This window comes from Nycticebus coucang, chromosome 16 (genome assembly GCF_027406575.1).
Source record: "Nycticebus coucang isolate mNycCou1 chromosome 16, mNycCou1.pri, whole genome shotgun sequence".
Classification (NCBI taxonomy): Eukaryota; Metazoa; Chordata; class Mammalia; order Primates; family Lorisidae; genus Nycticebus; species Nycticebus coucang.
Genome location: NC_069795.1, coordinates 47212030 through 47224533, shown reverse-complemented (window position 1 = coordinate 47224533; position 12504 = coordinate 47212030). Strand labels below are relative to the sequence as shown.

At 36.3% G+C, this 12504-nt stretch overlaps 1 protein-coding gene across 1 annotated transcript; it reads right to left on the bottom strand.

The window, feature by feature from the left end:
- Window positions 1-7064: 7064 nt before the first annotated feature.
- Window positions 7065-8818, bottom strand: GPR15 (G protein-coupled receptor 15). Its single transcript, XM_053565758.1, has one exon. It carries the CDS (start codon window positions 8683-8685, stop codon window positions 7603-7605), a length of 1083 nt encoding a protein of 360 aa, XP_053421733.1. The 5' UTR covers window positions 8686-8818; the 3' UTR covers window positions 7065-7602.
- Window positions 8819-12504: the final 3686 nt, after the last annotated feature.

Genomic DNA, 12504 nt, shown 5'->3' with positions numbered 1-12504 from the left:
AATATTTAAACCTTTCTAAGTTTAATACATAAAAATTGTATTTTGTTAGTTTTGAGTATTTTATCATGCTAAATACTTTCTTAAGTTTATTGGCAGTAATTTTTGAATTATAGAAATGAAGGCTGAGTGTGGTGTCTCATGCTTGTAATCTTAGCACTTTGAAAGGCTGAGGCGGAAGGAATGGATCATTTGAGGCCAGGAGTTTGAGACCAGCTTGCACAACAGAGGGGAACACGTCTCTACAAAGATTTAAAAAAGTAGCCAGGCATATGTGCCTGTAGTCCCAGCTACTTGGGAAGCTGAGGTGGGAGGATTACTTGAGCCCAGGAATTTGAGGTTGTAAGTTCACAATGAGCTATGATCCTACTACTATACTCTAATGTACATATATACATGTGCATATGTATGTGTGCATATACATACAGAATTGTGATTGGAAATCTAAAGGACTATGTGAGTTATGTGGTTCTTCATTGACTTTTTCAATTCATTACTAATTTTCTAATATTTACACTGTTTTTATTAACATACACGATTCAGTTCTGCATTGCATAAACTTCCTTTTCATTAGAAATAAAGTAGCTATTTCCATCCACCTTCAAATCCTCTGAATCTATATTCTTGCTTTAGACATGAAACCACAGGCCAAGTTTCGTTTCTCATTTGCAACTTTTCCACTTGTGTTGTCAGCTTCGGTTTTGCTCTACCCTGAGGGTAAGAGGGCATCTCGTTAAATCACTGTTTGTCTGGAGTAATATACTTTGCTTTGCTTATCTTTTTTAGTTTGTCTTTTGAAAATAAAAAATGCAAACCTAATACTGTTCAAGATGTGGTCTTGTGTTTAAAATAATCTCTTGAGTCTAAAAATCTTTATTTAAATTTCAGATGAATATGAGGGTACAAATAATTAGGTTACATTGCGTGCATTTGTTAGGTAAAGTCCAAGTTATACTTGAGCCCTTCACCCAGGCGGTGTGCCACACACCCTTACATTGTGCCCATTAGGTGAGAGCACACCAATCCCCCTTCCACCTCCCCACTCCCACTTCATGGACAATGACAACATGTTCACTTTTAGATGCTAATGTGGACACTTCTTTAAGGAAATATAACAATATTAAGGAAATAACTATATCAAAATGGCAGTTACAGGAAGTGGCTTGTATGTATACCAAGTATTAGAAAAGACCAAAGAAAATTATTTGACTTGTAATTCTTTTTAATGTATCAGGCTCTTGTTGGGTATCAATAATTCATTCTTTGATTAAAAAATAAGTGACTATATAGATTATAAATTCTGTGAAAAAGCAAATTCTATTTCTGCCTCTTTAAATCCTGTAGAGTCTAACAAAGTGATACACATATATAACTATATATTTCCATTGATGAGTAGTTGATTGTGGAGCAGGCTATTCAAACTCTTGATAGGAAATTTTAATTAATGTGTTTTTTTATAATTGCTGATGTATTTAAACTATATATGCTTTTGGGGTGTTTTTGCTATGTTTTTCTTTTCTTTCTTTTCTCTTTTTTACAGTTTTTTCTTTTATGGGAAGATGCAAAATAGGCATATTAAGCTCAAGTACTTTAGTCTGAATATTAGTAACAAAATTCAATAAATGTTTATCAGCTACGATTGTACACAGTTTGCATATTTGTGTGTATAAGAAAATGAAAGAGGTTTTGTGAGTGTGTGACTGTAATATGTCTGCTTTAGAATCTACCAGTTACAATAAGGAGATTTAACAAAATTTTATGGCTACTATGATGCATTGTGTACAATAGAAACTTTGCATTTGTAGGTTATGTTTGCGATTTTGACTGTTTTCAAGGAACTCCACCGGTTTATGACATAAAAAGTGTAGGTTTAAACCACTGACCTACGATGGGATGATGAATGAATGAGTCACTTAGCTGGTTAGGATTGACATCTCATTTCAGCTTCATTTTCTATACATCGTTCAGTAGCTCCAAAAACATTACATTTTGCTAAATTCGTATGGAGCAGATCACATGCTATGCTGGAGTTGACAGATTTAGGGATTTGTGAAGGTTTTGCAATGGGCAGGTATTAAATACAAAGGGTCTATACTCTTCTCTAAACAAGGATATTTATATCTTGTTTGGAGATCAAATATCTCAAGAATATTTTATATCTTGTGATAAATATCACAATCATATTTTATGTCTTCTGCTTTGTTTATAATTAAGAGCAAATGGGAGTGCAATTATAGACAGATTATAAATATGCCAGCAAGGAGAACTTTTTATATTTTATTTTGAGTTAATGGTAACATGCAAATGAAATCTTTCTAATCAGAATTGATAGGACCCTGCAAATAAAAGTGTTAAATCAATATTGACATGCATAAGGTACTCATAGTTAATCCCTAACTCTCATTAACGCAGGAGTAAGAGAAAACTAACTAATTACTATTTTTATTTAATTAGCAAATAAGAAAACCACTGAATAATGTCAGACTGAATACATCCTTTACTAGGTTTACAGAGAATTATAATTTAGGGCTGACACAGTGGCTCACGCCTGTTATCCTAGCACTCTTGGAGGCTAAGGTGGGTGGATTGTCTGAGCTCATGGGTTTCAGACCAGCCTGAGCAAGAGCAAGACCCCTGTCTCTAAAAATATCTGGCGGGCACCTATAGTCCCAGCTACTTGGGAGGCTGAGGCAAGAGACTTGCTTGAGCTCAAGAGTTTGAAGTTGCTGTGAGCTATGACACCATGGCATGCTATCAAGGGCGTCAAAGTAAGACTCTGTCTCCAAAAAAAAAAAATTATATGAACATTGCATTATAAATCCTTATATGGACTGCTCACCTTTGGATCTTAGAAATTTGGTACTTATATATACAAAATCCAAAAATATGTTTAATTTAAGAGTGTCTGCCTAGTAACAGAGTGGGCTTCTTCCCACTTTTAGGTTAATAAATTTACATTTTATTTGTAAGCTTGTATTTTATTGAGACTTAACCCATTAGAAAAACCTTGGTTAATAGTTTGTGACTTTCATATTTAAATTAGGCTTTTCTTTTGTTTATTTTACGTTTTGTGTTTGATGCTGTAATTTATCTTATGATAAATTTCCCATTATCAAATACATTTAGGAAACATAGCTCTATTAAGGAAATGACAAAGAGGACAAGAACTGACAAGTGCTGCCCATCCTAGGGTGAATTTTTTACATTTGCAGTGTAAAATCAGGTAACCAGTACAGTTGTCTATCCCTGTATACTTATATTAAAGTCTAGTCATAATTATTTATTCCTTAAATTGATAAAAACAATGTTGACTCAATGAAAATACGTTTAAATGAGAACAGGTTTTTACAGGGGTTAATTCAAGCCACATCACCCTTTGTGGAAAGCAAAAAGGAGCCTGCTGCAACCAGTACCACCTGCACTATTTTGAAAGTTAGAGTGACCTTCTTGCTTTGTTTCCCGATGTCCCCTTTCTCTATAATGGGGCTTGCTAGCAGGCTACGCCAGTGTCTGGTTTTAAAAGTAAATTTGTAATTCTTTTAGCATTGCCTGACTTTTGTGAATGAACTCTGCAGGCAAACCAAGGCTTACTATTCTCTGTGGGCACTCACAGTTGACAAGTCATTTCTCCCTTCTGAGATCACTAGGGAGAATAGAGAGTGATTCGGGGAGTCAGGCTGAATCATAGAGGAAGATTTCTTTCACTCATCTTACCATCATACTGTGCATTTCTGCATCTATTTAAAAATTAACTTGTGACCCCCAGTAATAGCCTACTCTTAGTCACGCACATAGCTTCCTTTTAGGATCGTTACTACAACCTACGTTCAGCACAGAAGTCATTTTGACTTGCTAGAGGGGATGGAGTAAAGGACTCCCAAGAATATCAGGTTAGCTTTAATCTTTCAGTACAGCCCAAATGGGTAAAGTAAATGTGTGCTTGCAACTATGTGGGCTGTGAGGATTTTTATTTTATCTTATCTTATCTTATTTTATTTTATTTATTTATTTTATTTTACTTTTTGGAGACAGAGTCTCACTTTGTCACCCTCAGTAGAGTGCTATGGCTTCATAGCTCACAGCAACTGCAAAGTAACTCTTGGGTTCAAGTCATCCTCCTGCCTCGGCCTCCTGAGTAGTTGGGACTACAGGCGCAAGCCACAGTGCCTGGCTAATTTTTCCTTTTTTTTTTTTTTTTTTTAAGTAGAGATGGGGTCTTAGTCTTGCTCAGGCTGGTCTTGGAACTCCTGAGCTCAAGGGATTCACCTGCCTTCGCCTCCCAGAGGGCTAGGATTACAAATGTGAGCCACTGCACTGGCCTAGGATTTTTGTTTTAAAATTAAAATATAAGTTACTGAACAACACTTTATCCAGCATGAAATGGAGAGCTTTTCTGGGGTAAGTTCAAGAAAAGTTACTTGTGAAATGGTTGGAAGAACAACTATCTACTTATATTTATATTTGGCAGGAGCTTTTGACTGTGTAGGTAAAAACAATAAATGATGTTAATCTGTAGTGATTTCCTCATACATTTACTCTGGCTTACTACATTTTGTTTTATTTTTCTAACTTTGTATACAAGTCCTGAAAGTCATGATGGTGTTGACTTCATGGACGTCAGGTTAATTTTCTGGAAATACTTTGCAATATGTGTTTACTTGTTCTTTAATGACATTAAATAACAAACAAACTAGCCCATCATGTAATTTAATTGGGATAATCAAAATCTTGAAAAATGACAAATATATGTGTATGCTTTTACATATATTTGTGTCTACATTTGTATGTAAATATTTCCATATTACAAATAGGGAATAAGGTTTTAAAAATATATAAAATGACACAGAATTAAATAATTTATAATTCATTTTTAATGCTATTATAATATATATTATATTTCATGTCAGAGGAATCCATGTTCAGCAATAACATACTATCTGAATCAAGCTTTGAACTTTTCTGCCATAGTTATACTAGCTGTAAAATTGTGCATATGTTTCCTTCCACAATTGGTACATTATGAATATAAAATACACTAAGGTTTTCTTAAGACATGTAATTACATTTCTCATATCTAAAGTATTAAAAGTCCAACAATAGTTTTTTAATTTGGTCTTTCTTTAAATATTCTCAGCAAAAACTAAAGGAATAAAACATAAGTAAGCAGTATTCTTAGTATTTGTTAAATGACAGTGACTAGGTATTATCTGATATTCCTAAAGCACATTCAATAATTAACAATAGAAATTCAATTGCTTTATATGGTAAGTTTTTCCTCAGTATTAAAAAAATTTATTTGTTCTTACAATATCTTTGAGAATTCTATCTAGAGACATAGATATTACCGAGTACATTTAGGTATAAAAAATTATAAAATGACTTTCTCAATGTCCCAAAATTAAGGATGAAGTTAAAATTAATAACCCTAGTTTTCTCATTTCCCAACAAATACCTTAGCCTATTGATTCAGCTATATTTTAAAGGCAATATTTCTTAAAGGCACTAACTTTCATGGTGAGAAATAGTGCTTTGTTAATTTGCTTTAAAGAAAAACATGTCTTCTACTTCTGTATTTTGTTTTTGTTTACGCTTTGGAGATATATTCAATTACTTTGAATATAGTTTTGAAGTTTCCCAAAAAGCTTTATTTGTTATGTTTTGCAGTCTTTTTTCCTACAACCATGATAATTTATTAAAATATTATTAGAATATTACTATTAACTAATATGAATGTGTTGTTGGAAATTAATACTTATAGTATATAATGCTTATAAAGGGAAATCATATTTTTACTTAATGAAGTTTAAGAGAAATAAACAAATTAATCAATTGGTAAAACCAAAAACTGTACTTCCAATTTCTTTTTTTTTTTTTCTTTTTATTTATTTATTTATTTATTTATTTTTTTTGTAGAGACAGAGTCTCACTTTATGGCCCTCGGTAGAGTGCCGGGGCCTCACACAGCTCACAGCAACCTCCAGCTCCTGGGCTTGAGCGATTCTCTTGCCTCAGCCTCCCAAGCAGCTGGGACTACAGGCACCCGCCATAGCACCCCGCTATTTTTTTGTTGCAGTTTGGCCGGGGCTGGGTTTGAACCCTCCGCCCTCGGCATATGGGGCCGGCGCCCTACTCACTGAGCCACAGGCGCTGCCCTGTACTTCCAATTTCTAAATAGGTGATTATTATGAGATGCCCGATATCTGAGATTTCTCTTAATATGAAAGATAATATGATGAAATTAAATTACCTAGTCTTTGAAAAGATTCTAAGCTTTTTCTGATTTTTGAGTCTAATATTTAGAAGTAAGTTAGGTCAATAGCAGGAATAAAAAACATAACCAACTTTCTCTTGATCAAAAAAGATGTTTACAATACAGCATGTTTACTGCTGCAACACCTTTTGTGGTTGCCACTAATCACGTATTTTTCACTTCAAAGTCTTTGAATGGAATGCAGGTACAAATTGACTCAATAAATATTTATTAGGTGTAAGAATTCAGGAAAGTTTCCAGGTTTGGAAAAATGTATAGAAAATACTAGTAACATCTTTGTTATAGATACCTCATTTGGCTGAATGCAGAGCATTCTGTCTCCCTGTTTTAGTAGATTGCATCTTGAAATGATGTGCACCAAGCAAATGACGCTATAGGGAATGTGAACACTAACATTTTAATTAAAATATGAAAGATAATCTGCATGGGGGTGGAGCTAAGCATTTGATGAGCCCCAATTATATTAGTAGCAACATTTATATTTGATAACTAGATAACTGGGTAATTAAAAACATGTAATTAAAGCAAACTCAAATCCTAATTTAGAAGGCAACGAAAACAAAAGAGCATAGTAAAATCCTACTAAAAAGCACTTGCTACACTGTTAAAATGAGATATATTTCTACCAACATATCTTGTAAGACAGAGGTCAAGCCTTGTCCTATGCTTGTGTTAAAATGCTAAAAGATCAAGTGATAAAGTAAGTCCCAAATCATAAGCACAACATAAAATGAATTTACCCACATGACCTTTTGCTAGTCCAAAGCAGTTGTGAATGGACGTAAGATAACAAGGTTGGAAGTTGATGAAGAATCACTGTACAAAGCTTTAAAGATTGAGGACAGAATGCAGCTTAATAATTCAGGAACAATTAATGACACAATGTAGGTATATTGTATTTTGGGGACCTGAATTATCACTACATTTCATACCAGAAGAAAGTGGGTAGAATTTTTTAAATGTAGTCCAATTTGAAGTCTAATAGGGAAAATGTAGTTACCATGATTCTTGAGACCCTTATGCATATTAATAATCATTGAGAAAGGAACTGGTTCAAGCAGAAGCCTTTATCTAGGAGTTCAAGGACAGATGGGAATTGTATTTTGTCTGGTGGACTTCATGGCCAGGGTCAAATAAGGCTGCTCAGCTGAGAAAATGACATGTGGCCTAACTGTATCACACAGAGACATTTCAATCCTCTCTTTAAAAAATTAATTTTCCCTGTATTCATGAAGCAATATGAATCCTATCATTAATACTTTCCTTCTTTCTTTGTTGCTGATAAATTTAACTTCCCAACCCACCAACAGAGCTTGAAAATGTCACAGTTCCTTTCAGAGTGACACAGACCTCTTCCTCCTCCTGGTAGAATCCTCTACATGAATGAAGTTGGAGAGGGCCTTAGTGAGGTGACTATCTGATGTCTCAATGCTGCTCCCAAAGTCATAGTTCTTCAGACAGGGGCACAAGCAGTGCACTATTGCCCTGCGGATGTAGCTGTCAAAGACATAGTAAATAAAAGGGTTGACACAGCTGTTGGCAAATGCCAAGGGTCCAGTCACCTCCATGCCCAGCTGAAGAACAGGTGAGGAAAAGGAGGGTTCTTGCTGCAACCCAGAGACAATGGCCAGGAGCTTGAACATATTAAAGGGCAGCCAGGAGATGACAAATGCTGCCACGACGATAAAGATGATCTTTATGGATTTCTTCAGCTTTTTGTTATGCTTTCCTGACTGCTGGTAGTGGGCGCAGAGCTTCCTTGTGATGCAACAGTAGCAGGTCACGATGCTCAGCAAGGGGACGAAAAAGGTGAAAATCAAGGCCACCAGGGCCCACATCAGTTTCACCAAGGTTGCTTTTTTCTCTGCACAGTATAGTTTATCACCACTCAGCCTGAGTTCCCTAGACAGAAGTGTGGGCAGGCCCAAGAGGCCGGAGACAAACCAGATGCTGGCGCAGACCCCATGGGCGCAGTCCCTCCTTCTGAACTTCCTGGACGCGGCTGGGTGCACGATGGCCAGGTAGCGGTCCACACTCATGCCCGTGAGCAGGAACACGCTGCAGTACATGTTGACCGAGATGACGTAGGAGCTGCCTTTGCACAGGAAGGAGCCCGTTCTCCACAGGCCTAAAGACGCTTCTTTATCCACCCAGAGGGGCAACGTGACAAGGAAAACGAAGTCGGAGGCAGCCAGGTTGATGATAAAGATGTCGATGAGCCTTCGGCTACCCTGTTTGAAATGCAACGCGCCCATGAGCACGAGGTTCCCCAGCACTCCCATCAGGAACACTGCTGTGTAAAAGACGGGAAGGAAAACGGAGGTGTAAGGAACGTGGGAGCGAGTCTCCTGGAGGTCAGGGTTTGGGCTTGTAGCATAGGAATAATCCAAATAAAGTGAGGCCGCTTCTGGGTCCATCACTAAAGGTCAGGTGCCAAATCTGGTAAGTTTCCTTACCTCTGAAGTTTTTGTCTGAATTTTAGAAATCTCAAGGGAGCTTCTTTTATACAGTTTCTCCCTCTTGCCTCTCTCCTCTCTTCTTCTCCCTTTAGAGATCTTGGACAAATATGAAAACAGGGGTTTAAAAATGCAGTTTCTACCAGTCCTCAGAAAGGGCCCCCAAGGAACACTGCTCTGATTGGTGTTGGGTGGTTGTGGTTGTGGTTTTCTTTATTTGCATTTGCCCATGAATCTGAGGTGCTTTTTGACTTCTTTCTTCAAGATATTCAATCTGTTTTTTTAAGTCCAGAAATAAATAAATTGTTTTTCTCACCTTCTTTTGAGACTTCCACTGCTTTTTTGACACTGAGATTCCATTTGATCTGGCCTGTTTCATGTATGACAGGCTGTTTTACTTTTAGAGTTGTGAGGTGATGATGATGAGATACTCTTCATTTGCTTCATTGGTGAAATATGAAGAAATTAGTTTCTCCTTGTGTAACAAGTGAATTGAAATTTTTTCAAATCAAACCACTCACATCTAGGGCAAGCAGCATGATTCCAATTAGGGCATGAAATTTTTGCCATTTATCTGGTTCTTTCATTTCATACATAACTGACCCTGTCTCGTTCAGTAAGTTTTAAAAAATCCTCCAAAGGCCGGGACTGTGTCTGGAGCTTTTATTATTATTGTTTTAAATTTTCTACTACAACTAGTACAGCATCTTGCACGTAGTTGATGCCTTGGAAATGTTAGTTCATTAGATTTGTTTAGAAAATTCTTTTGTTATCCAATATAATAGTGGGAATGAATTCAGTAGGGTCCAACTGCAAGCACTGTTGTTAGGAAGCTTACAAACAGATTTAAAAAATCACACACTGCTGTTTTTACCCTCTTATCTGCTAGTAATTCAACCCATGAAGCTCCCTTTTGTTAGAGTTAGCATCCTGGGGTAGGAGATTTTCTCCTTACTAACCCTTTTATAGCCACCCTTCTTCAGAGTCTGGATGCCCTCTGATCTTCTCTTCATTATCTGGTACCTTTGTAGGTGACATATTAGCGTTTGAACCGTGGCTTTTTGCTAAGTACCTACATACACCAATGAATTTACTTTGGGAATTACTGACCAGGCAGCAAACACACCAGCCTAGGCACTCCAACAGGAAGATTTTGGTATATTCGAAGCACTTTTTAGAAACAGGCTAAAACAGAAAGACTTCCCTCACATTTTTTTCTCATACGTTTCCTTTTATATTATGAAGACCATAGGAAAATATAGCAAGTTTTGTAACTGATTCCATTTATTTCAATTCTTTACTGGCCAGGCTCTCTCACACTCGTTTTCTCTCCTTGGTTCTGTCTCATTTAATTTTCAAAATTTCAGTTTCAGGTTGATATTACTATTATATAGAAAAATGTGTGGCTATAGATGAAAATACAGTTGTTAAACATTTGAAGTCCTTCCTGCTGAACTTTCATCTCTTCAGTAATGAGTACATTGAAAAGAAGGATCCTACTTGTTGTACTCTCTCCTTCTCTCTCCCTCTTGATGTGCTCTAAGGTCACCTCAGTCTCTGGCCTTTACACTAGTCAAGGTCAGAGAAGGATGAACATGCCCCTGACCCGGGACAGAACCCAGTAAGTCATTCAGGACTTGGTTTTTTCTGGGCCTGGACCTGCCCTCTTCTGTGTCCCTGACTGCTCAGCACTAGTCGTTTAATTTCACAGGGGCATATCCTTCACTAAATATAGTTTGCAGATCAGAGAAACTAATTAACAGCTTTGACATTTCTGGGACAGAAATCATTCCCTCTGGGTAAGCCTTATTATTTAATAGAATGATTCATTTTGTCAAATAATTTGAAGTAGGACAATATTTACTTGAAAAGGATTAAATGGAATATTTAAACACATCATCTGTATGTGTTGTATGTATGTGATGTGTGTTAAGGTACTAATCATATATATTTTTTATTTGTAATTGTACTTTAATTTTAATATTAGAATTTGGGCTCTGCAATCAGAAGTTCTTTTGGCACTTGAGAAAATAAGGTTGATTCTAGGTTTTAAGTTTTTTTTTTCTTTTTTGTGAAACAAAGTCTCACTTTATTGCTGTTAGTAGAGTGCCACGGTGTCAGAGCTCACAGCAACCTGAAACTCTTGGGCTCAAGTGATCTTCTTGCCTCAGCCTTCCAAGTAGCTGGGACTATAGGTTTAGGCACAATGCTCGGCTGGTCTCGAACTCCTGAGCTCAGGCAATCCACCCTCCCCAGCCTCCCAGATTGCTAGGATTACAGGTGTGAGCCACCATACTCTGCCTATTTTTTTTTTTCTTAATTCTTAGATATGCCTCAAGAACTCAACATAAAACTATTATAAAATGAAAATGAGATAATGCTCATACTCTAAAGATAAACATTTGATTGTACTTTCATTCTCTAGACCTTCAATTTTCTCTGAAATATCAAAAGTTGTAAACAATCTCAAATAAATTTGATTTCCTTAGCAAACTACTGAAACATCTATAGACAAAATAGTTTCCTTTATCATATGTGTATATGGCCATTTTGAAATGTTGTATTAAGGGTCGAATGCTACAATATGAAAATACCCAGCATGAATCAACAGTATCTTGGGATCCAAATTAGAAAAAATGTTAAATGTTTTAAGCCATAAAAGGAACACATAACATAGTACGAGGATTTTAATATCTCAGGGTATAAGACAGAACCCACAATAAAGTTAGGTAAATAAAGTAGAGAAGGTCATAGTTTTAAATAAACTGGGTGCAATGGTCATTTTTAGGACTTTGAATGCTCTTTGAAGTAACCATGAAGATAACTGAGAATAAAATAATCACCTGCACATAGATCAAAACTCAAAAGCAAGAGTGGGTTCCATAAGCAACACTGGGTTCCGTAAGTATATAAAAAAGGCAATAAAAACAGGGTGATGACAAAGAAACACAAGATGTAAATGTCAGTAACTGAAGTGCGGCATACCTGCTGCCTCTTAAGAATTTTCTTTCCGGACAAACCTCTCAACTCTCCCCACCAACAGAAATAATTGCTTCCTCCTTGGTATTCCCTAAGAACTTTAAAAATCCTGCTTGTAAAGTACTTACTATCTCATTTCACATGGTTAGTTGTCTAGTATCTGACCCCCTGAGCTCATAATCTGCAGCTTAAAGTCAGAGTCCATCTTATCTCTCCACTAGCCTCTGTCATCTAGGAATTACCCAACTGAAGTTCTTTTTTGGTCTCTTAATGCCCTTTGAACCTGTCGATACCAGACCAAATTGCCCACATTAGAGTCACCTTGTGACATCTGCTGAACTGTAGATTTCTAAACCCTGCCCTAACTCCACTAAATCATAATCATTAAAGATGACGCCTGGAACCCTATGTTTAACAAGAATCCAAAGTGATTTTTATACAAGTTAAAAGTGTAGAATTATGTTCTAATTTACATAAGTTAACCAATATTGTATGTTATGCTTTGTTATTATTTTGGTTCTATTTTTTAGAAAGTTTAAGAATTACCTCAAAATTTGAACTTTGTAGGAGTCTTTTAGCCTGGATCTCACAAAATTTTAAGAATTAATTTAGATTTCTGAGCCCTACTTATTCTATGCTTCAATTCCTGAGATCTGTTCAGAACCAGATCAGATACGGAAGATGAAGAGAGGGTAAGGTTTTGTCCACTGAAATATCTGCTTAAGTGAATCCATTACTATGGCTTCTGCTTTACAGGTAGGCTAAAGATTCAGTAAGAACATAGTCACCCCTGTTAGATTG